General features: G+C 50.2%; 1 protein-coding gene across 1 annotated transcript in view; it reads left to right on the forward strand.

Annotated features, from left to right (window-relative positions):
* Positions 1-5021, forward strand: part of TESK1 (testis associated actin remodelling kinase 1) — a 42824-nt gene extending 37803 nt beyond the window's left edge. The window contains exons 8-10 of the mRNA XM_056848451.1: positions 3036-3125; positions 3641-3782; positions 4072-5021. Of these exons, the coding sequence (XP_056704429.1) occupies positions 3036-3125; positions 3641-3782; positions 4072-5021 (1182 nt within the window). The remainder of the gene's footprint in view (positions 1-3035; positions 3126-3640; positions 3783-4071) is intronic.
* Positions 5022-25817: the final 20796 nt, after the last annotated feature.

The following is a 25817-nucleotide window of genomic DNA, read 5'->3' on the forward strand; positions in this document are numbered from 1 at the left end:
TTGTGGGGAGGGCTGCAGCTTGAGGAGGGGGTTCTTGGCAGTCCATAAGGGAGGGGCTGCTTTGGAGTGCTGGAGAAGATGATGCTTGTGTTGAGGGAAGCCCCCTTGGAGTGCTCCCTTCCCTGGAGGTTTTGAAGCAGAGGCTAGATGGTCATCTGTCAGCAATGCTGATTCTGTGACCTTAGGCAGATGATGAGAGGGAGGGCACCTTGGCCATCTTCTAGGCATGGAGTAGGGGTCATTGGGGGGTAGTTGTGAGTTTTCTGCATTGTGCAGGGGGCTGGACTTGATGGCCCTGGTGGTCCCTTCCATCTGTATGATTCTATGGAGTGGGGGCCAGCAGAGATATTGTCGCACGGGCTGGGCCACCTGGGGACCCCCCCCCATCCAAAGCTGGTCCTTGTGTTCTATACCAGCTGAGGCTTCTGCCCACAGGCCAAATCCAGCCCCCAAAGATCCCTCACACCTTACCCCCACACACACACACCCACGATGATGTGACAGCGTGTTAGGCTAGGATCTGGGAGGACCCGGATTTGAATCCCTTCTTGGCCACAGAAGCGCACTGTTCTGCCTTGGGCCAGTCGTTCTCTCTCTCAGCATAACCTACCTCACAGGTTTGTTGTGAGGATAGAATAGAGGAGGGGAGAATCATGTTGCCGGCCTCTTTGTGTTTCTGTTTGGGGGGAAAGTGGGGCCTAAATGTCTAAAGAAACCCACGGCAGCTCAGCTGCTTTCCCCCACAGCCTCCATAGAGGCAAAGGCCTCTCTAACCTCCTCCTTTCTATCATGAACAGAGGCTTTGGCAGAGCCCTGCCGTTACTAAGCTCAAGGAAGGTCCTGTGGGGCGAAGGGCCCTTTGTTTGGTGCCCCTTCCTCTGGGCTGCAAAGGAACGGTCCATGTGGCAGCAGCTGGCTGCAAGCAACCCCACCCCACCCCAGCACAGAATGGTTTTCACTGTGGAGGACAACAGTGGACAACCGGCCAGTGGGGGCCTTGGGTGCAGGGCAGGGATGAGGGTCTCATGGCTGTGGGCTGGTCTGGGTGGGGCCTCCCCAGCAGGAGATTGCGGGGGGGGGGGCACAGAAGGAAGCTGCTCCTTCCAGGGTCTCCCTTAACCTACAAACCCAATCCATGCAACACCGTTTACCAGGAGGGCTCACCCACTGATATGTAGAAGTGTGTCAGCTTCTGAGTTGCCCAGAACTCTTCACCAGCTGTTACAAAATAAAGAAGAGGGGGGAAGCATATTTGGGCCTCGATGTGAAGAGCTTTTCCATGCCAGGGTGAGGTGCTGGCAGGCAGAGAAGGGCACGCGCCAGGGCTGCCCGCCGGAAAAGCTCCGCAGCAACCATTAAACCCCCTTCTGCTGAGAAAGGGGCGCCACCTTGTGGCCACATCGTGCATAGCAGAGATGGCCGTGGGGGGTGCGGGGGTGGGGGCATGCCTGGCTCTGGTGTGCAGCCTGGGAGTTACTGGGCTTGGCTTTATTTGGCTTACTGGCAGACAGTTTCTAAAAGATTGCCTTAATTTCCCAAAAGAGTATTGTGTTCAGTTTTGGGCACCGCAATTTAAGAAAGATGTAGACAAGCTGGAACGGGTCCAGGGGAGGGCAGCAAAGATGGTGAGGGGTCTGGAGACCAAGTCCTATGAGGAAAGGTTGAAGGAGCTGGATATGTTTAGCCTGGAGAGGAGAAGACCAAGAGGGGATATGATAACCATCTTCAAGTACTTGAAGGGCTGTCATATAGAGGATGGTGCCGAGTTGTTTTCTGTTGCCCCAGAAGGTCGGACCAGAACCAACGGGTTGAAATTAAATCAAAAGAGTTTCCATCTAAACATTAGGAAGAACTTCCTAACAGTTAGAGTGGATCCTCAGTGGAACAGACTTCCTCGGGAGGTGGTGGGCTCTCCTTCCCTGGAGGTTTTTAAGCAGATGGTCACCTGTCAGCAATGCTGATTCTATGACCTTAGGCAGATCATGAGAGGGAGGGAACTTTGGCCATCTTCTGGGCATAGAGTAGGGGTCGCTGGAGGTGTGCGCGGGAGGTAGTTGTGAGTTTCCTGCATTGTGCAGGGGGTTAGACTAGATGACCCTGGTGGTCCCTTCCAACTCTATGCTTCTATGATTCCTGCAAAGTGGTAAGAGTGGCAATGGCCCCGGTGTCCTCTGCTGTGGCTCACGCCGTGCCTGAAGATGTCCAGGAAGGTCCCACACATCAGAAGGACGTGATTATCAAGGGATTGGAACTGTAGTACAACTGAGCAGCTCACGAGGGTGCTTTTAGATGGGGACGGGATTGTTGTCTTTTGCAAGGTTATTGTAGGTGCCACCTTGCTTTTATTGCATTGCCTTCTGCCTTTGTGATCCACTCACTGCTTTACAATAGGTCAGGCCTTAAGTGGCTTTTTTGTTTACATTGGTTTCTAATTGTGAAACTCTAGTCCTCTTTCAATGCTTGCCGGATGGAAGGGCTCGGTGTGGAAGAGCCTCTGCTTGGCATGCAGAAGGTCCCTAGTTCAATCCCTGGCAGCATCTCCAGTTAAAAGCAACAAGTTGTAAGTGATGTGGAAGCCCTTTCTCCACCTGAGACCCTGGAGAGCTGCTGCTAGTCTGAGTAGACTTAGAGGAACTGAGGGTCTGATTCGGTAGGCGGCAGCGTCATGGGAGCGTCTGCTTCATTTCAGGTCTGTTTCAGATGTCTACAATCCCAAACTCCATTACAGTGTTTATTGGGTGACCTGTCCCACTTATACTGTACAATCCACCTTGAGCCTCAGTGAGAAAGGTGGGCTATAAATGAGGCAAAATCGATAATAATGATTGATAGGCGTGTCCCCCCCCCCCACTCAAATGTGTGCCATCTACTTTTAAAGCCATATAGGACTGAAGCCATTGCTGCGTCCTGTAGTGGCAGGGGACCAGGGCCTGCCCTGCACCTGCATGCATCTTGTGGTCTCCAGCCCCAGCAGACCCTTCACTTCTCTCTCTCTTCCCCCCCCCCCCCCGGCCTGGCTCCCTTGTCTGCTGCAGGACTTTGGACTGGACGTGGCCGCCTTCTGCACCCTGGTAGGAGTCGACTGCCCGGCGCCTTTCCTCCAGTTGGCTTTCCACTGCTGCAGCGTAAGTGTGCCCCCCCTGCTTTGGAGGGGGCGTGTGCTTGCTTTGCCGCCAGAGATGTGTGTGCTCACAGAGGAGCTGTACCCCCTCCGTACCAGCCCAGGGGTCCAAAGCCTTTTATGCAGCTCCCTCACACTAGGATCTTCCTTTCACCATCTTCTGGCTCCCCAGAGCTCCTTTCGCTGCCTGTCTTGAGCGGTGTCCTTGCTGGGGGCCTGCTGCTCAGTGATTTACCCCCCCCCCCATCCAGAGGGGGTCCAGCAGGGCTGCCCGGCAGCTGCTCTCCTTCCTTGAACCCCCCCCCCGCCCGGCCGTGGTACTTCCAGGAGACAGAGATCAGGCAGGCAATCTCCCCCTTACCCCCCAGAGGCACTCCAGAGTGGCCCCAGGCCAAGTGGGAAGCCGGTGTGGGGCTCCCTCCTTTGCCCCCAAGGGCTTCTGTCTCTTCTGCGGCCCCCGGGGACAAACGCGGGCCTGCGGCCACCACTCAGGTCGCCCTCTCTTCTCCTTCCCTCCAGATGGAGCCCACCTCCCGGCCCTCCTTCCTGGAGATCACGCAGCGCCTGGAAGCCGTCCTGGAGGAGCAGCGCAAGGCGGGGGACCCTGCCCTCCAGAGCGACGGGCCCAGTGCCCCCGGGAGCCCTGAGGCGGCGCTGAACGGTACCGCTTCCCTCCTCAGCGAGGAGTCCGCTGTAGTGCGTGGGAGGGACAGGGTCTGCACTGCAGGCCGAGTCTTCACTGTGGTCCACTGAGCCAAGCGGGGAATGGGGGGGGGCGGTCTATTTAGGTCAGGAGCTTCCTGGAGATCAGCCCCTGTCCCCACTCTCCTTCAAGCCCCAGGTGTGTGGACAGAGCGTGGCCCTGGCTTGTCCTGCTGGGCTGAGGCCACACGAGATGTTTCGCGGTCTGGTTCCGCACGGGCCCCTCACACCCCTTCCTCTGTCCCCAGGCAAAGCTGCAGCCAAGGAGCCCGCCACCCCGCAGCCGCTCTCTGGCCTGCCCGCCCAGCACCTTTTGCCACCGGACCAGTGCCTCTCCCGCAGCCAGTCGGACATGTTCCCTCCCGGATCGCCCCGCTTGCCCCGTGCCCAGGACACTCCTCAGCGGGTCAATCCCTTCTCTCACCGCCAGGACCTCCAGGGGGGCCGGATCAAGCTCTTTGACACGCCCAGCAAGTCCTTGATATCCTTGACTTTTGACCTCCCGCCTCCCTCGCCCTTCCCACCGGGCACGCCCATCACGCCGGAGCCTGCGGTGGAGGCTCAGTGTGACTTCTCGGAGCCCGTCTCCCGCGGGCGCAAGTGCCGCTCACTGCCCGCCTCCCCAGAGCTGCCTCGCCGGGAGCAGCTGCAGCCCCACAGCAACTGCCTCCTGGCGCTCGACTGCAGCCGTCTCGAGCCTGCCCCCGCCCCACCACCTCAGGAGCTCACAGACTGCAGCTTGGACAGCCCTGAGCCACGGCCAGCCCCTTCTGTGGCCAACGGCACCTTCATCAGCACGGCCACGTCCGGTGTCCAGCTGTGGCCCCCGAACGGGCTCCTCTTGAACAATAACAGCAAGCCCCACAGCTGGGGCGGGGGGCTGTCTGAGCTGAGCGTGCCCCCCACTGTGGACGGGGTGCAGCCAGAACACGTGGGGGCAGCGCTGGCCCTGAGCGCCCCCAGCGCCGGCTTGGCAGAGCAGGAGGAGGTCCTGGCCTGCCCGGCCTGCTGCCTCGGCCCCTTCGGCTTCAGCTTCGCCTCTGTTTGCCGCCGGCCGGCCGGCAGCACCCCTCACTACCAGAACCTGGGCTGCGAGGCCACGAGCCTGCTGTGCCCAGACCGGCACCCACGGCAGCACAAGGCCACCGGGCCAGGGCGGGCCGAGCCCAGCCTCAAGTTGCCTGAAGCCCAGTCGTAATGGTGGGCCGAGGGAGAGGGCTGCAGAGCTGCCCCACAGGGCAGGAGGGGGCGGTGAGCCTCCACTGGACCCTCGAGTGGGCCTCCCGGCCCCAGGCCTCTCCGGCAGCCTCAGGGAGGCAGCAGTATGGTCAGGGGGTCGGCCGTTGCCAGGGCAGTGCTCGGCCTGCTCCAGGGGCTGGGAAACGGGGGATGTGCAGGTACTGCTGGGCCTGAGTTGGAGGCCATTCTGGGGAGGGGGGCTGGGCAGCCCCTGGGTCCCAGCCTGACAGGTGCTGTTAAAAAAGGGTGGGTGGCATCCCCCCAACCCTTGCCGGAAGTGCAATAAGAGGGCCGTGTCTCTTACACATACTTGCGCACACACGCACGTCTTGTAGCTTCCACGTGGGAGAGGGAGACGACCCACGAACGGCTGCCAGTCGCTTTCCATCGGGTCTTTGGGTCCTGCCCCCCTCAGCCCAGTGTCTCCCCTCCCCCAGTGTCCCAAAGCAATCTTCCTCACAAGGTTGAACCTGAGGCTTGCCTGCCTAGGCCAGGAGAACCCCCCTTGGTACTGGAGTGGGTTGGGCACCCTCTTGGCATGGCTGGGCTGCCTTTGCCTGGATGTGCCCTTTTATTTTGGGAGGGGGGAGAACAGAAGGGGGTTAAGAGTCCTGTAAGCTGTTGAGGTTGGCTTCCCATTTGGTCCTTTTGCACAGGGATCAGAAATGGGGAGAGGCGGGTCCTCTTAAATGGGGGCAGCCTTTTGGTTTTGCGGAATGAGAGGGGCAGCGGGTTCTTGGCCGAAATGTCTGCGTGTCACAGGGGGACGTGACCAACACGTACAGCCCAACCCTTCCCCACTGGTGCAATAATGGTGGCCAGAGGTAATCCTGGACGGGGCTCAGCAACCCCCCCCCCCACCAGTATTCAGTGCACTGGCAGAGAACGCAGCTGCATTTTTAATTATGATAAATGCTACTTAATATATACACCTTATTTAAAGTGTTCAAGAAATAAAATCTGACAAGTGTCCTCCCAGCGCAGGGCTGGTTTTTTTGCTGCTGAGCCGGAACAGTCCCCAGCAAGTGGGCAAGCTGCCAACTTTGAAGGCTTGAAGAGGGGAGCGGACAGGTTCATGGAGGAGTATTCATGGCTACTAGTAAAAATGGCTACTAGTTATTCTGCATACCTATTCTCTCCAGGATCAGAGGAGCAGGCCTATCATATGAGGTGCTGTGGAACACAGGCAGGATAATGTTGCTGCAGTTGTTTTGGTTATGGGGTTCCTAAAGCTGCCTGGTTAGCCACTGTGTGAACAGACTGCTGTACTTGATGGGCCTGGGTCTGATCTAGCAGGGCCTTTCTTATGTTCTTATGTTCGTATCACCTCCTGAGGTCTGCCTGTTAGCTGTGGGGGGGGGGGGAGGGAGGTGTTTCTGGGAGGAACGAGTCCCTGTTGGGCTTCAGGCTGGCAGGATCCCCCACACTGCTGGGGGGAGAGTTCTCAGCCTCCCCCCTTCCTTCCTTCCTTCCTTCCTTCCTTCCTTCCTTCCTTCCTTCCTTCCTTCCTTCCTTCCTTCCTTCCTTCCTTCCTTCCTTCCTTCCTTCCTTCCTTCCTTCCTTCCTTCCTTCCTTCCTTCCTTCCTCTGCTTCTGTGCCATGGGTAACCTTAGCAGAGGATGGGATGCGTGGAGACCCCAGAAGGGCTTGGTCTTCACCTGGCCCTTGTTTCAGGGAGTGGAGCACACCTGACAGTTGCAGCCTCTGATTCCGGGGGCTGATGTGGGAGCTTAGAATGTTTCCCTGGCTTCGGAGGAGGAGGAGGTGGTTTGCTGCCTCCGGCAAGAAGTTGGACCAAGTTACACACATTTATCTAGAGCACAGAATTTATTCTGTTGAGCTGCATGGGAAAACGCGGCTCTGCCCAAGCAGAGACAAGAACTGTGGCCCCTGGACCGGGCTGGGTGGCCCCGCAGCAAGGACGGGAGAGCCGAGAGAGGTCAAAGAAACGCTGTCCGGAGGGACGGAATCCGTTCTACCCACGATCAAGCGAGACCCCTCTTCAGACTTCAGCAGAAATCGCATTCAGGGAGACGTCGGCCTCCACAAAGCCTGTGGGAAAGGTTTTGTTTCAAGGATAAGAGTTTAGTGGGCCTCCTGCTGTTGGCTAAATCAAAGGGCTGCTCTTGGGGGGAGCCTCTCTGGCACTCTGTGCTGCCCCCCACCCCTCCAGAGCATGACCCATGCTGGCCCCCCACCCCTCCAGAGCATGACCCATGCTGGCCTCCTAAGCTAGGCCAGCTGGAGTCAAGTCCGGCAGCACCTTAGAGGGCCTGAGCTGGGTGGCCCAGGATGGCCCGATCTCATCAGATTGCGGAAACTAAGCAGGGCTGGCCCTGGTCAGTGCTCAGATGGGAGACCACTGAGGAAGTCCCAGGGTTGTTACGCAGAGGCAGGCAATGGCAAACTACCTCTGAACATCTCTTGCCTTGAAAACCCTATGGGGGTTGCCATAAGTTGGCGATGATGTGATAGTAAACCCCCACCACCACCACCAAAAGCACCTTAGAGACCAATAAGGTTTTGGGAGGGTGGGGTATGAGCTCTCAAGAGTCAACGCTCTGGACTCAAATCTTGCACTCCTACTGCAAACCAACGCGGCTACCCTCTGAGACTAAGGTAGCCTGTAACGCCAAGTCCCTCTCCCCTGGGGATGCCACCCCCACCCCACTTCACCCCCCTCCTCCCCATCACGCCGGAACAAAAGCACAGAGTCCCCCTCCCTTTCTCCTCACTTTCCCTACCAAGCTGTACAAAGGGGGGGGAGCCCTTTCAAGGGTTTAAAAGGAGGAGGAATAGTAAGTAGCAGGAAGCTGACTTCCCCCCCCCCACTGCCATTTAAAAAACCTGGGATTGGCAGAAGGCATGCATGCAGCTGAGGGGTGGGGCTGGGCTCTGGGCTCTGTGCAACCGGCAGGAAATGATGCCATCCTCAGCTGTGGCCGTGCGGGAGGGATTCTGTACTTACCTGGGCATCTCTGGGACTTCCTGCTAGACAGGTAGCCTCCGGGTCTCATGCCAACTAGCCCAGAAGGGGGACTGGCTGTCCATGCTCAGCTGGCTTCTCACAGATGTAGTGGTGCTTCTCTGAGCAATAGTCTGATGTCCACTTGCCTGAGTTCAGTGTTGTACATCTGTAATGGTTACTGTCAGTTCTGTGGAAGATAAAATGTTACAAAGGTAGAAAATTCCAAACTTCAGCCGCTCACCCGGCATCCCACACTCATCCTGAGCAGCACCCACCTGTCCAGAGCTCCCTGCTGGTGGCAGCGATGGAGCTGGGAGCCCGGATCTCCACCGAGCAGCTGCAGGGCAGGTGCTGGAAGGGCCCGGTGTGCCCCAAGGCTTTGGAGTTTCCCACAAGGGGGAAGGCTTGTGTGGTTCCCCGTGGCCCCTGCAGCCACCAAAGCAGGCCATGGGGCTCCCAAGGGGCAGGCTTCCCTGCAGTTTCCCACCCCCACCCCCAGCAGCAGCCATCCCTCCTCCCCTGGGCCATTGGGGCCTCTTACAGTTGTTTTTCTTCAATAGGTAATTAAATATCAATATAACATTATAACAATCTGCATATCAAGTTCTCTGAATAACCAGCCTTCATTAAAAAAAAAAAAGTCTCCCCTTTCATTGTGGAGATGTGCAGAATTCCCCTTCTGTTTTTGCAACGAAAAGGACTAGAGACTTACTTTAATTTAAAAAAAGAACGCTGGGAATTCAGAGACCCTGATGCACACAGACAGTTATCACCTTATAATGATACACAATTGCCAATTTAAAAAATGGCCCCCCAGGGGCAGAGGGGGACCAATGGCTGTGATAGGGGACCGGGGTTCGTAGTGGGACCCCGTCCCCTGCACCACACCGGCTGTATCAGCCGGAAGGGTCCTCCAAGAGGGACCCACACTCAACAACAGAGCTCTTATTTGGCTTGTAGTAGTGCAGTCTGACCTGAACTAGCAGAGGCCCCAGATATTCTGCCAGGCCGATCATTGAGGGTGGCGACGGTCTGTCATCAGAGCTGGCCTCCATACCCCCCACTTCTTTATGCTGTTTATTAACTTGAATTTGGGGGGCCAGCTGTTCTTTCAGGCTCACTCTGACCCATACTCTAGAGTTGAGTGCCACTTGTTTTAATTATTAGTTGATTAATGACTAGGGAGATAAGATAAGTTAAGAAAAGATAAGATAAGATAAGATAAGATGTCTGTCTGGGTGGAGGCCACGCGGTAGAAGAACCAGGATGATGACCATCCATATACCCCCCAGCACACAGAGCCCGGGAGATGTGGGGCACAGCCCCCTCCTCAGTTACACTTACCCTCTGCAGCGTGAGCCATCAAGCCAAAACCAACGCCATCTTCTCTCCTCTTTAGACCATGCAACATAACATCCTATCCAGTATACATTTGATTCCAGAGGTCCCTGGGATAAAAAAAGAAAGAAAATTACCTGGGTAATATTTTGTCAAAGGCTTTCACGGTCAGAGTTCACTGGTTCTTGTAGGTTATCCGGGCTGTGTGACCGTGGTCTTGGTATTTTCTTTCCTGACATTTCACCAGCAGCTGTGGCAGGCATCTTCAGAGGAATAACACTGAAGGTCAGTGTCTCTCAGTGTCAAAGTGTGTTGGAAGAGTAATATATATAGTCAGAAGGGGGGGTTGAGCTGAGTCATTGTCCTGCAAAGTATTAAAGGTAATGTGCTAATCATTGTCCTGTAAGTATCAAGGTAATGTGCTAATGAGGGTGTGGTATGTTAATATGGAACCATTGTATCCTGAAGTGGTCTGTTAACATGTGGAATCCAAAGCTAATCTGCATGGCTATTGTGGACTGTAGTCTTATTCCAAGTCACTGAAAGCTAATCTGCATGGCTATTGTGGACTGTAGTCTTATTCCAAGACACTGAAATACTGGGCAATTCTACCAACTATTTTGTCAGATTGCACAGAGAAGCCATTGAAATTCATAAACATCAGCACAACTTTAACAGAAAAGAAGAGAGTTTAAGAATGAATAAGGCTTGGCTTCCTGCCCTGAAAAACCTCCAGACTAACAAAGTCTACAGTCCACAATAGCCATGCTGATTAGTTTTAGATTTCATACATTAACAGATCACTTCAGGATACAATGGTTCCACATTAACATACCACACCCTCATTAGCACATTACCTTGATACTTACAGGACAATGATTAGCACATTATTGGCGAAGGCTTTCACGGTCAGAGTTCATTGGTTCTTGTAGGTTATCCGGGCTGTGTGACCATGGTCTTGGTATTTTCTTTCCTGACGTTTCGCCAGCAGCTGTGGCAGGCATCTTCAGAGGAGTAACACTGAAGGACAGTGTCTCTCAGTGTCAAGTGTGTAGGAAGAGTAATATATAGTCAGAAAGGGGTTGGGTTTGAGCTGAATCATTGTCCTGCAAAAAGTATCAAAGGTAATGTGCTGATCATTGTCCTGTAAGTATCAAGATAATGTGCTAATGAGGGTGTGGTATGTTAATATGGAACCATTGTATCCTGAAATGATCTGTTAATGTGTGAAATCCAAAGCTAATCTGCATGGCTATTGTGGACTGTAGTCTTTGTTGGTCTGGAGGTTTTCAGGACAGAAAATCAAGCCTTATTCATTCTTAAACTCTCTTCTTTTCTGTTAAAGTTGTGCTGATGTTTATGAATTTCAATGGCTTCTCTGTGCAATCTGACAAAATAGTTGGTAGAATTGTCCAGTCTTTCAGTGTCTTGGAATAAGACCCTGTGTCCTGTTTATGTCAGTCCATGTTCAGCCACTGCTAATTTCTCAGGTTGGCCAAGTCTGCAGTATCTTTCATGTTCTTTTATCCTTGTTTGTATGCTGCGTTTTGTGGTCCCGATGTAAACTTGTCCACAACTGCAAGGTATACGATATACTCCTGCAGAGGTGAGGGGGTCTCTTTTGTCTTTTGCTGATCGTAGCATCTATTATATTTTCTTGGTGGGTTTAAACACCGTTTGTAGGTTATGTTTTTTCAAAAGTTTCTCCATCCTATCAGTGACTCCTTTAATAGATGGCAAGAATACTCCCACTCCGACCCATTGTGAGCGCCATTGGTTCTCCAACATATGAATTAGCTAGATATTTGACCACCCTCCTACAGGACCACATTGGGAAAACCACTTCTTACATCAAAGATTCAACTCATTTCATCAACAAAATCAGTCCGTTGAGACTCAATCCACAGGATATATTAGTCAGTTTTGATGTTGTATCCCTTTTTACCAAGGTTCCAGTAAAAGACACAATCTCATTGATTAACCAGATTTTTCCAGAAGATATAACAGCCTTATTTCACCATTGTTTGACAACAAGTTATTTCCTATGGGATAAAGAATTTTATGAACAGATTGATGGAGTAGCTATGGGAAGTCCACTCAGTCCAGTAATAGCAAACTTTTACATGGAATATTTTGAAAAGACAGCATTAGAATCGGCACCTTACAAACCTACAGTCTGGTTCAGGTTCGTATATGATACATTTACTATATGGAGCCATGGTGAAGAAAAATATCCATCCAAACATTCAGTTTACCATGGAAAAGGAAATTGAGGGTAAACTCCCATTTCTTGATACCCTTGTCATCCGTAAAACAAACTTTCAGTTAGGTCACAAGGTCTACCGGAAACCAACTCACACAGATCGCTACTTACACAAAAACTCCAACCACCACCCCCGACAGAAAAGAGGAATAATCAAAGCATTAATGGACCGTGCAAGACGGATCTGTGAACCACAGTTTCTCAAGGAAGAAACTAATCTAAATCACGCACTGCTAGCAAACGGCTATTCCAGAAATGAAATCAGAAGGGCCATTAAACCAAACAAAAATCAGAAAACTCAGGAAAAACAGTCTCCCATAGGAAAGGTATTCTTGCCATTTATTAAAGGAGTCACTGATAGGATGGAGAAACTTTTGAAAAAACATAACCTACAAACAGTGTTTAAACCCACCAAGAAAATACAACAGATGCTACGATCAGCAAAAGACAAAAGAGACCCCCTCACCTCTGCAGGAGTATATCGTATACCTTGCAGTTGTGGACAAGTTTACATCGGGACCACACAACGCAGCATACAAACAAGGATAAAAGAACATGAAAGATACTGCAGACTTGGCCAACCTGAGAAATCAGCAGTGGTTGAACATGGACTGACACAAACAGGGTCTTATTCCAAGACACTGAAAGACTGGACAATTCTACCAAGTATTTTGTCAGATTGCACAGAGAAGCCATTGAAATTCATAAACATCAGCACAACTTTAACAGAAAAGACGAGAGTTTAAGAATGAATAAGGCTTGGACTTCCGGTGTCTGGTTTGGCCCCGGCAACAGTCTCCAGGGAGGGCTCTCCCAGGAGAATCCAAGAATTGCTTTAAATTGGAGTGCAATAGCACACTAGCCTGGCTCTAAATAGTGAGCTAGGTTGCAGGAATTCCTCTGCTGCCAGAAGAATAGCAGTGTGACTCCCATACTCTCTGAGGGAGCTTTTTAAGTCCCCCGGAGGTGTGGACGCTTTCCTGCTCGGCTTTGAGGGGAGAAAACATTGCCTTGGGCTACCGGCCTGGACCTCCAGCACCTATAACCATTTTATGAACTATTTAAGAAAAATACCTCACTCTCAGAAGTCAAGTGAGTACAAGAAATACTTTTGATCTTACCGAGCAAATAAAGTCAACCGGGAAGTTGGTAACTCCAGGGATCTTTGCATACTCCCCCCCCATTACAATAAGATTTCTTCTGTCAAGATAAGTCATCAGATAAAGCGGCAGGAACTCTATCAAATCGATCTATGGGTAGACACAACAATTGAACTCTTCTGATTGACGTGAGAGGGACCAATCAAGTCGTGGCATTTGAGGGGACAGGAGGAATAAACCTCTCCCTCCCCTTGGCCACCCTACCTTTTTCCTGACCGCTCCCAGTTTGTGCTTTTTAACTTTCGTTTCTGCAATCTCCGGATGTGCTCTGCATAACATCTCTGCTGACTTGGGGAAGAAGGGAAGTTTTACAAACGTGCAGCACCGGAAGGAGTCCCCCGACTGCATCATCTAAAGGTTACCTTGGAAAAACTACAAAACGGGGACATCGGAAGGTCCGTGGCTGCACCATTTCCGGTTTACTTCCTACTTCCTGTTTGTGCCGATCTAGAGCGTTCGAAAAAACTTGTTGGTTTTTTAAAACTTCAATGTTAAATATTACAAGTTCTAAAGCACTTTCTGGGAAAAATTTTTGACGACTATGCTTACTAACTGTTATTGAACTACCCATACTGATCAGAACTCTCATAATTGGACCCACCAAAATCGCTTTTAACAGTGACAATTGGTCTGGATCAATATTGTTACCTGCAACATTCAGACACAAGTTTTTTTTTTCCAAGAAGTGACCATGGATAAGAAAATTCAATAATTGTTTGTTAAGCAAAACGAAACTACTGCCAAACAACATGAACAGCTGTCTAAACAAATTGACTACAATTATGAATTCCCTGGCCCAGACGCTGACACAGAAGATGAATGGAGTAACTGAAGAATTAAAGGAATTGAATCTGCCAGTAATCCCAAACAAGAATGAAGTCATAGAAGATTCTGAAGATGCATTCCCAAATACTGCAATGCAAGAGAGCTCTCTAGCTGAGGAACAAGAGAAAGAACATATAATAGATCAAACTCCAATAACTCTGCCAATACCAATGGAATTGAATGTAAGTGATCTCTTCAATCTGCTTGATGAATGGTTCAATACATACTTGGACAGGAAAACTCGATTTGTTGGAATCTTCCTCTTAGAACTGGATTTAGAAAACATTGCAACTAAGATATGCTCTGAGGACTATTCATTTTTGGAAGAGAGCCTGTTAACAACTTTTAAAGATCATCTTCGCTGTTTAATGAAAATGATGGAAAGAAGGAGACGTTGGAAAACTCGGATGAAGGGACTAATTTAATTGACTTTAGTGTTTTATGTGGTGAAGATTAACAAATGGAATGGCTAAAAGGACAGGTCTTATGAATATGGATTGTATTTGATAATAAATTTATCAGTAATATTTCATTGAATTGGTGTTAGGGAGAAAGAGATTTTTTTCTTTTTTTCTTTTTTATTTATTGTTATATTTATTGTTATATTAAGGGATAGCTAAATAATGGAAACTGATCTTTACTGCTTATTTGTATTTGTTGAAATAGGTGTTTAAAGGGGGAGTGGGAGATGTGGAGAATTTATTGTGAAAAATATTTCTTGATGGGTTAATTTAAAGGTTACTCTTTGATTTAATTCCTCACATTTATTTGGTATATTAAAATATAAGGAGGATTACAGGCATATCACTTAGATTGAGTAGGGGGATTAAACTGTTAGCAAAAGTATATACAATTTAATTATGGACAGAAGAGAGTGAGGGGAAGTCATTTATGCTTTGTTATTTTTTAGATTAGAAATTTTTATAGATTTAATCTTATATTGTTAAGTCTTATGGGGAAATGATGTATAAAATGAGAAAATAATAAAAAAAATTATTAAAAATAAAAAAAACAAATTGGCCAAAGGGGAAAAAAAAGAATGAATAAGGCTTGGCTTCCTGTCCTGAAAACCTCCAGACTAACAAAGACTACAGTCCACAATAGCCATGCAGATTAGCTTTGGATTTCACACATTAACAGATCACTTCAGGATACAATGGTTCCATATTAACATACCACACCCTCATTAGCACATTATCTTGTGAATTCCAGGACAATGATTAGCACATTACCTTTGATACTTTTTGCAAGACAATGATTCAGCTCAACCCCCCCCTTTCTGACTATATATTACTCTTCCTACACACTTGACACTGAGAGACACTGTCCTTCAGTGTTACTCCTCTGAAGATGCCTGCCACAGCTGCTGGCGAAACGTCAGGAAAGAAAATACCAAGACCATGGTCACACAGCCTGGATAACCTACAAGAACTGATGGGTAATATTTGTTTGCTTGTCTGCCCCCCTCCCCAGACACTCACATTGGTCATAAAATCAGTTAAAATATGAACTTGCCCTATGGAAAGGCAACAGGTGCCCCCCCCCCCCGTCACTTAGTTGAGCCTCTCCTCCTCCCATCAGCAGACCTGCTGGGCCCGTGGGTTTCACGCAAGAGCACAGCAGCAAGAATCTGACCAGCTCTGAAGCAGCAGCAAAGAGCCCGCTGGGGAAAGCAGGACCACCCCCCCTTCAGGCAAGCTCACTGGCGCTGAGTCAGGGCCCCAGAAGTCCTCTGGAAAAGCCTTGCGGCCCCCGGGCTCTAGCATTCAGCCCCCCCAATCGAGGACTTTTAGTCATGAGTGTGTTCACCAAGGGGTGTTAGCCGGTTTGGGTGAGCACCCTTGTGTCCTCAGTGCAGGATCCATGCCCATATGGGCAATGCCCACCCAAGCCCAGGTGGCTGTTGAGCTCCGCCCCCCTTTGGAAGCCTCTTGAGTGGGCAGCAACTAACTGCCTGAGGTCTGCCACTCCAAGCAGCTAGGATTGCCAGCTGATGCTCCAGAGGGAGCCCCTGCAAGGGGGAGAGGACCTATTGGTGGCAGGGGAGGGGGAGGGTCACTGGGAAGTAGGGCTGTCAATTCGGTTCGGCCTGAACTGAAAATCAGCCGAATTTCCCTTGATTCGGCGGTTTTTAGTTCGGGAGGAACCGAACTCAAAACTGGCGGGCAACCGGGGGGGCCGAATTCAGCGAGTTCGCGAGTTCGCGAATAAATTCGGCCAATTCGGGGCCGTCAGTAAGCAGCATAACCTTCAGTAAGCAGCATTCTCCTCCCCCGGCCAATCGGTGGCCAAGCTGGGTCTTCTTCTGGCCAATCAGTCAGGATTGAGTACTGGAGGAATCAGCTGATGTGCGGCCGGCCGGGGAAAGAGATAGAGAGAGGGAAATCCTCATGTGTGTGTGAGGGGGTGCTTGTGCACATTCGCTCCTTTCCGTGGCTGCAGGGGGCGCATTTTTTGGGGTACAGACCCCAAACTTTCCGTGGATATTCAGACAAGTTTTCTTAAGATACCACCCAAGTTTTGTAAACATTGGGTCAGGGGGTCCCGAGATATGGGCTCCCCCCCTTTTTCTTTCCATGGCTGCAGAGGGCGCATTTTTGGGTGTGCCGACCCCAAACTTTCAGCGGAGCATCAGACAAGGCTTCTTAAGATACCCCCCAAGTTTTGTAAACATTGGGTCAGGGGGTCCCGAGATATGGGCTCCACCCCTTTTTCCTCTCCCCCTTTTCCATTTTCGTGGCTGCAGGGGGCACTTTTTTGGGGGTGCAGCCCCCAAACTTTTATCATAGCTTCAGAGAATCCCTCTTAAGAGACCACCCAAGTTTTGTAAAGATGGGTTCAGTGGGGGCAGAAATATCGGCTCCCCCCTTTTCTCTTTCCGTGGCTGCAGGGGGCGCATTTTTGGGTGTGCCAACCCCAAACTTTCAGCGGAGCTTTAGACAAGGCTTTTTAAGAGACCACCCAAGTTTTGTAAACATTGGGTCAGGGCCCCCCGAGATATGGGCTTTCCCCTTTTCCCTATTGGGATGAATGGATCACCCTCGAGAGATGCATACATATGGATCTTATATTGGATACAAATGGAATCATATTGGATTACCCAGCCTCCCAGCCCCTCCTGCTGGAACAGAAGACAGCCACAGTAAGACCCCTTTGGGGGCTTTAATCTATAATTTTTCTTTTCTGTGTGTGTGTGTGTGGGGAAAGCAGAGTCTGTGTGTGTGTGTGTGGGGAGGGAGCAGTTTCTGTGGGTGGGTGGGTGGGGGGAAGCCAAAGGGGGCTTTTGCCGGTTCTGCCTGGGGTGTGTGTTCCCCCTCCAGTCTCTCTCTCCCTGGTTTGAGGGGGGGCTTCATTTTTATTCTTCAGGTTTTTCCTCATTCATAAGATCAGTTAGGTTATTTTGATGCTTGCTCAAAACTGGTTTTCAAATGGTGACTTAAAGAATGCATCTGCCTGGTCCCAAGTCCAATGCAAAAGGAGAAATTCCACCCCCTCCTGCTCATTATGCATAGCTAGCTGCTTCTGTCCCTTTCCATGGTATGCAAACTCCCAGGTGTCAGGTGTTGCTTTGCACTGTTGCAAAGGTGTTGCATTGCGTGCTTGTGTTGCTTTGCAGTTGTATTGTTTTGCAAAATTCTTCACACCTGCCCCGCCCTTTGCATGTTTGCAAAGGTGTTGCTTTTCAGTTGTGTTGCTTTGCAAAGTTCTTAGCACCTGCCCCGCCCTTGCTCTCATCAGCTGTTTGTCGGGGCTGGGATCTTTGTGCGTGGGCAGCAAGCTCTGCTGAGAGATACACATTAAGGGTGGGGGGGACCCCTTTCAGGGCCCATATCTCAGCCCCCCCTGACCCAATCTTTACAAAACTTGGGGAGTCTTTCAATATACGTCCTTTGAAGCTCTGCTGAAAGTTTGGGACCTCTAAGCCCAAAAATGCCCCCCCAGAGCCGCGGAAAGGCGCGATTGTGTTTTTAATGGCTTTATTCGGCCGAATTTTTTTTCCAAACTTTGAATTCCTGCCGAATTGAACGGATCCGAAGTGGGGGAGTTCGGACTTCGGCACGTACCAAACCCACAAGGGCCAAATTCGGCCGAATCCGAACTGTACCGAATTTTTTTTTTGACAGCCCTACTGAGAAGGGGCTTTCGCTAGCCTCCCCCATGGGGCAGCTATAGGGCCTCCCCAGTGATGTGCCAACGCTTTGCTGTGGGTGTTTTCACTGTACCGGTATCACTGTGGAAACCTCTGATTTGATGATGAGCAGCCGAGCAGCCCTCTCCTCACAGTCTGTCCTGCTCTGTTGCCAGTTCTTTCCTTGGGCAGAGAAGAAGAGGCACTTCCCCCCATGGAGCAGCCATCCCTCTGGGCACCAGTCTGCGGAAGACACAAGACGGGAAGAGTTTGTGCATGTGTGAAGGTGTGTCCCCCCCTGTGAGCTTCCCCCTTGGTTTCCTCTTGTCCTGGTCCCAGAATCCAGGCTGAAGCTTGCTCCCATGGGTTGTTGCTGCCTCAAACCATCCTCAGGGTCATGTTAGCTATGAGCTGGCCACATGACCATTCACAAGGCAGCATCAGAATGGAAGCGTGGCTCAGGTGGCCTGATGTACCCAGCCATGAGGATGCAGTTTCCATTTGTGGTGGCGCCCCTGATACAAACGAGGGTCTCCATGAGCCGATCTCCAAACCAGAGCCCCTGGTCCATCTCATCTTTTCTCCTCTCTTGCCCAGCCCTGCCACCAAGAGCCTTAGTTGGATCAGACACACCAGTTGGGTTAGGTCGGTCAACCAATTACCAATCCACCTAACAATAGCAGTGTCCAGCCCACATTTTACTAGCTTTGTTTCAAAAGATCATGGGGAACTTTATCAAAGGCTTTACTGAAATCAAGGTACACTACATCTACAGCATTCCCTTCATCTACCATTCTTGTCACTCTTTCAAAAAAAGATGTGAGATTAGTTTGGCATGACCTGTTTTTGAGAAACCCATGTTGACTGTCAGTGATCATGGCATTTCTAAGTGCTTAAGACCGTCTGTTTAATTATCTGCTCTAGTATCTTTCCTGGTATTGATGTCAGGTTGACTGGGTGATAATTGTTTGGGATTTCTCCCCCCCCCTTTTAAAGATGGGGACCACATTTGCCCTCCTCCAGTCTGCTGGAACTTTTCCTGTTCTCCATGAATTCTCAAAGATTATTGCCAGTGGTTCTGAAATCACTTCAGCCAGTTCTTTTAACACCCTTGGATGCAGTTCGTCCGGCCCCGGAGACTTGAATTAATTAAGAGTAGCCAGGTATTGTGCCCTGACCTGGATGGCCCAGGCTAGCCTGATCTCGTCAGATCTCAGAAGCTAAGCAGGGTCAGCCCTGGTTAGTATTTGGATGGGAGACCACCAAGGAATACCAGAGTTGCTGTGCAGAGGAAGGCACTGGCAAACCACCTCTGTTAGTCCCTTGCCATGAAACCCCCCCCCCAAAAGGGGTCGCCATAAGTCAGCTGCGACTTGAAGGCACTTTACACACACACACAGCCAGGTATTCCCGTACTATCTCAGTGACTATACTATGCTGTAGTTCCCCTATTGCATCCTCTGTTCCATTATTCCCAGGTTGAGCACTACTCCCCTTTTGGGAGAAGACTCATGCAAAAAAGGAGTTAAGTAATTCTGCCTTTTCTGCCTCCCCTGTTAATAACTCACCATCCTCTCCACGCAATGACCCGATCGTTACCTTGATCTTCCTTTTGTTATGGACATAACCAAAAAACCCTTTTTTGTTGTTTTTAACTTTCCTGGCTAGCCGGAGATCATTCTGCGCTTTAGCCTTCCTTTCTCCCCACATGTGCCTGCTACTTGTTTGAATTCCTCTTTGTTGATTTCTCCCTTTTTTCATTTCTTGTACATGCCCTTCTTAAATCCTATCTCAACCAAAAGTTCTTTAGTCATCCACCTTGGTTTCTTCAAACCTCTACCTTTTTTTCTCCTCGTGGGAATTGATTGAAATTGTGCCTTCAATATCTCCCTTTTAAGAATTTCCCATCCTTCATGTACTCCCTTCTCATTCAATATTCTCACCCACAGGATCACACCCAGTAGTTCCCTAAATTTATTGAAATCAGCATTCTTAAAGTCTAGAGTACATGTCTGACTATTTCTTGCTTCTCCTTTCTGCTGTATAACAAACTCCAGAAGAACATGGTCACTCCCACCTAAAGATCCCACTCCTTCTACCCCATAAACCAAGTCACCATTATTGGTTAAGATGAGATCCAAAATGGCTGTTCCCTTTGTCGGACCTAGTTGTTTTGGCAGACTTAGCCTTCCAACAGTTGTCAGGATAATTGAAATCTCCCATTACCACCACATCTTTCTTTTTTGAATGTTTGGACATCTGTTCCAGGAAAGCATCATCTAACTCTTCAGTTTGGCTCGGGGGTCTATAATATACCCCCACAATGACATCACTATTTTTCTCTCCCTTAATTTTTACCCAGATGGTTTCAAACTGGGTTGCAGCATTTAAGTCCTGGACCTCCTCACAAGTGTAATCATCCCTAATGTATAATGCTACCCCTCCCCGCTTCCGATTTGGTCTATTTCTCCGAAATAGGTTATACCCTTCAATTAATACATTCCAATCATGAGACTCGTCCCAACAGGTTTCCGTAATGCCTATTATATCATATTTGCTTTTTGCTATTAAAAGTTCTAGTTCATCTTGCTTATTTCCCATGCTCTGTGCATTAATGTAGAGACACCTTAGACCACAGTAGCAGAAAAGAGCAAGAGTTCAGTAGCACCTTAAAACTAACAAAAATATTTTCTGGCAAGGTATGAGCTTTCGTGAGCCACAGCTCACTTCTTCAGATACAGCTAGAATGTGAATCCATCTGTCCAATCCACTGTGAATCCATCTGTCCAATCCACTGTGAATTATCTTCTTAGATCACAGGTCCTTCTTCTTGGCAGCTTATTTAAGATTGTCTCCCTCCCATTGGTACGTCTTTCCTTACGTATGTGCTACCCTCTGCAAATCGTTCATATCTATATTTGCAATTATTGTCCTCACTTGAGGCTTTAAATTTATGTCTCGCTCCCCAGAAAGATTTGGTTTAAAGCCCTCCTTATCAGGCTTGCAAGGCTGTGGCCAAACACATTTTTACCCACCTTTGAGAGGTGCAAACCATCTCCCGATTGAAGAACTTTATCCAGGTAGTGTAAGCCATGGTCCAAAAAAACAAACCTTTCCTGGCGACACCATCAACGCAGCCACTCATTTATTTCCAGAATTTTTCGTTCTCTTCCCAATCCACAGCCTACTACAGGAAGAACCGATGAAAACACAACCTTTGCTCCCAGTTCCTTCACCTTTTTACCCAAAGCTGTATAGTCCCTTTTAATACTTTCTGGGCTGTGCCAGGCAGTATCGTTTGTTCCCACATGAATAAGAAGGAAGGGATAATGATCCGTGGGTCTAACAACTCTATCCAGACATTCCATCACATCCTGGATATGCGCTCCCGGCAGACAACACACCTCTCGAGACAACAAGTCCGGTCGACACACTTTACCCTCCACCCCTCTCAGTAGGGAATCCCCAATAACCAACACTCGCCTGTTCCTACATTGGGGAGCAGAGGTTTGAGTCCTGTCATCCACAAGGACCTGAGAGACCAGAGAGGACACTGCTGGACACTGCTACTGTTAGGTGGATTGGGAATTGGTTGACCAACTGAACCCAAAGGGTGCCCATTAATGGCACAACTTCATCCTGGAGAGGAGTGACCAGTGGGGTACCACGGGGGTCTGTCCTGGGACCGGTACTATTTAATATTTTTATAAATGACTTGGATGATGGAATATAGAGCATGCTAATCAAATTTCCAGATCACACCAAGTTAGGAGGGGTAGTTAATATTCCAGAGGGTAGGATCAGAGTTCAGAATGACCTCGATAGACTGGAGAGCTGGGCCATAAGCAATAAAATGGATTTCAGTAGGGAGAAGTGTAAGGTACTTCACCTAGGCAGAAACAACATAAGGCACAGGTACAGGATGGGAGATAGTTGGCTTGACAACAGTACATGTGAAAGAGATCTGGGAGTCTTAGTGGACCACAAACTGAACATGAGTCAACAGTGTGATATGGCGGCTAAGAAGGCCAATGCAATTCTGGGCTGCATCAATAGGAGTATTGTGTCTAGATCAAGGGAAGTAATACTACCACTGTATTCTGCATTGGTCAGACCTCACTTGGAATACTGTGTCCAGTTTCAGGCTCCACAATTTAAGAAGGCTGTTGACAAGTTGGAGCGTGTCCAGAGGAGGGCGACCAGAATGGTCAGAGGTCTGGAATCCATGCCCCATGAGGAGAGACTTAGGGAGTTGGGTTTGTTTAGTTTGGAGAAGAGAAGGTTGAGGGGAGACATGATAGCCATGTTTAAATATTTTAAGGGATGTCACGTTGATGAGGGAACTAGCTTGTTCTCTGTTGCTCCAGAGACTAGGAAACGGAGTAATGCATTTAAACTAATAGAAAAGCGATTCCATCCAAGTATTGTCGAAGGCTTTCATGGTCAGAGTTCATTGGTTCTTGTAGGTTATCCGGGCTGTGTGACCGTGGTCTTGGTATTTTCTTTCCTGATGTTTCGCCAGCAGCTGTGCCAGGCATCTTCAGAGGAGTCAGTGTTACTCCTCTGAAGATGCCTGCCACAGCTGCTGGCGAAACATCAGGAAAGAAAATACCAAGACCACGGTCACACAACCCGGATAACCTACAAGAACCGATTCCACCTAAGCATTAAGAAGAACTTTCTGATGGTGAGGGCTGTTCAACGGTGGAATGCGCTGCCTTGGAGGGTGGTGGAGTCCCCGTCTTTGGAGGTCTTTAAGCAGAGGCTAGATGGCCATCTGTTGGGAGTGCTTTGATTGTGGGATCCTGCATGGCGGGGGGAGGGTTGGGGTCACTGGAGATGTGGGGGGAGGTAGTTGTTGGCTCTCAGGCCACAGGAAATGTGTGTGGGGGGTTCTCATGAGCTCACCAGCGCAAGCCTTGGCCAGCGTGGCATTCAGCGCCTCTTCCACCGCCCTTCTCTCCTGGATCGCCGCCACCAGCATCCCCATCTGCTCTTGCAGCTGCCCCTGAGTGCTGTTCACCAGCCGCTGACTCTCTCGCAGGGCTGCCCGGCTCTGGTTGAGTTTGGCTTCAGCCTCCCGCAGCCTCAACTGCATCTGCACCAGGCCCCGCTCCTGGGCACCCAGGACCAGCGCCAGGTGGCTGCTCTCTGCAGCAGAAGCTTCCGAGGCTTCGTGAAGGCGCTGGGAGACCTGCCGGTCTGCAAAGATTCTGTCAGTACAGGGGCTGTGGCCCCTCACACCACCACCCCTCCTAGCACTGGAGACCCATAGCCATGGGGGATCACCCCCCCCCCAATGAGGCCGATTTCATCCAGCACACAGTGGCCGATCTCTAGGAAGCCCCCCAAACACCGCAGCTTGCCAGGCCCTCCTGAGTGGGGTGGGTGTGGGTGTGGGGAGCGTGTTTGGGACTCTTACATCGTACTCCAAATCCGACAGTAGTAGCCAGGAGGAAAAGGGATGCCCCCAGCAGCCCCAAGGCTATGGGCCAGGATAGCTTGTTTGGCCCTGCAAGAGAAAATGAGGGGCTTCAGTCCGCCATTCTGCTGAACTGGCACTACTTTCTGAGGCTATCCTCACCCTTGCTGGCCGGCAAACGCACAGCAGCATGGGTGAGGAGGCTCTTGGGGTTGTAGTCGGTCACCATCTGCATAGGAGGGGGCCGTGTGACGAGGCAGCCAAAAGGCAACTACAGTGCGGGGCTGCACTAAGAGAGGTTGCCCCTTCCTCCCCACTAGCCAGGCCTCCTCTGAAGTCCTGCGTCTGGTTGGTTTTTTTTTTTTTAAGTATCTGTAGTTCCTTTTGCTGCGGAGATACGCCTTTCCCCTGGAAAGCTGAGGATTCAGAAGAATGAGTATGCAGATCACTATAATGTGATTATGCTACAACAAAATGTTAATTGCTGATGTAAAATGAAAAGTAAAATTATTCCTGAAAGCACACTGAGCATCCCCACACACACACACACATCTGCCTCTTCCCCTAGTCCCACCTATTGGGCAGCCAACGGGGTTATCTGTGCTTGAGACTGACTGGAAAATTCAGCAAGGAGAAGACAGTTCCAAGTGAGGGCTAATAATGGGAAGCTCATCCCTAACAACAAGCAAAGAGACGCAAGAGCCACCGTTGACCTGCATCTTCACAGAGCATCTCCATGCTGTACGGTCTGCCAAGCCAAGGTGCAGAGTGGCAAAATCCTTGGGCTCTTTCCCTCAGTGATCATATCTTGATTTATGCCACAAGCTGAATCATTCCTACACAATAAGACTCTTACTTATTTCATTTAGTTATTTAGTTCCTTTAGACCCCGCCTTCCTCCCTGGTGGGGACGCGAAGCGGCTAACACCATTCCCCTCTCCTCCACTGTATTCTCAGGCTGAGAGAGTGTGAGTGGCCTGAGGTCACCCTTTGATGACAGAGCAGGGATTCGAACCTGGGTTCTCTGGATCCTAGCCTGACACTCTAACCACTACATTACACCAGCTCTCATAGAAAGACCCAGGGATGCAGAGCGAGTGGCCAAAACAGCATCCTTGGCAACAAGGTTTGGTCCTATCCACCCCCTCTCTGGGGAGGGGGTAGGAACCTTACAGTCGGGTGGGCAGGGAGCAGCCCTCTCCTAGAGGTTTCCTCTTCCCTTCCCTGGGGTGGGGCCAGGTGCTCACCTTTGTGCTGCTTGGCGATGTTTGGGGCTTCTGCTGCCTGGGGCTTGGGCGCCCGGATGTTCTCATAGGTTAGGTCCCCGTCACCTGGCCCTAGGATAGCAGAAGGGGTGAGGTGGGGGTGGACAATATTAGAAAGGCTTCCTTGGGGTGCCAAAGGGATGTCTAGAAGCTGGGGAAGGAGTTCTGTCACTCTACCTTCCTGCAGCGGCTGAGGGGTCTTCTCCGGAGGGGTCCTCACAAACTGCAGGTCAGCGTAGGTGACACTCTGAGACATCTTGGGGTTCTGCTGCCCTGAAGAGAGACGGCACCACCAATTTCCCTGAGACTTCTGTGCTTCCTTTTTGCAGGAAGGATGTGGTTGCAGTGAGTGTTTGATAAGCAGATGTCTCTCAGGAGCAGATGGAGCCAGCCAAGCATCGCCCAAGGCCTGAGCACACCCACACACCCCATTGGCTGTGCCAGCAAGTGAACAGGCCCCCTTCTGCAGGGGCTGCCTCCTGCTCCTCAGGGGGCCCCTGCACAGCATGCAGAACACCCCCCCGTCCCCCGTCCCCCCGTTGGCCAAACTCTCCTCTGAGGTTCAATCACATTGTTTGTTTGCCATACAGTGGGAAGACAAGGGGGAAGCACAGAATGGGGGGGGGGGAGATCTGACTGCATCTTCTTCCCCTCTCCCCGCTCTGCTCCCCTAAAAGGAGAAGTGAAACTGAAGGGAAAGCACAAGTGGTCTTGTGTGCGGAAAGTGAACGTTGGGGGGGTGTAAAAATATTTTAAAATTGCCCTGCAAATGGTCCCTGCCCTAACAAGGAACTAATAAACGACCCAGCATTAATGACACATATTGCAGACAGGGATTGAGATGGAGAGGCAGCGTGGTATAGTGGTTTGGAGCGGTGGGCTCTAATCTGGTGAACCGGGTTGGTTTCCCCACTTCTCCACATGAAGCCAGCTGGGTGATCTTGGGCTAGTCACAGTTCTCTTAAAGCTCTCTCAGCCTCACCTACCTCACAAGGTGTCAGTTGTGGAGAGAAGGAAAGGCGACTGTAAGCCACGCTGAGACTCCTTAAAAAGATAGAGAAAATCAAAGTATAAAAACCTCCTCCTCCTCTTCTTCTTCTTCTCCTCCTTCTCCTTCTCCTTCTCCTCCTCCTCCTCCTACTACTACTACTAGGCCCAAGATTAGGCTGGGACTATGAAAAGATTGATATTTCTACAAATCCCTCTGAGAAAAGCCCCTATGGGCACCCTCAGGTTAAAAAAACCCAAAACCTAAAAAGAAAACATGGCTTTAAAATTATTTTGTTGGGAACCCCCTCCCCCAGAAATATCCAAACAAAATTACTTATATATAAACCACACATGCATCTAAAGGACTGGCTCCCATTTCAGCGCTATCTGGTCAT

This window comes from Euleptes europaea, chromosome 4, assembly GCF_029931775.1.
Source record: "Euleptes europaea isolate rEulEur1 chromosome 4, rEulEur1.hap1, whole genome shotgun sequence".
Taxonomy (NCBI): domain Eukaryota; kingdom Metazoa; phylum Chordata; class Lepidosauria; order Squamata; family Sphaerodactylidae; genus Euleptes; species Euleptes europaea.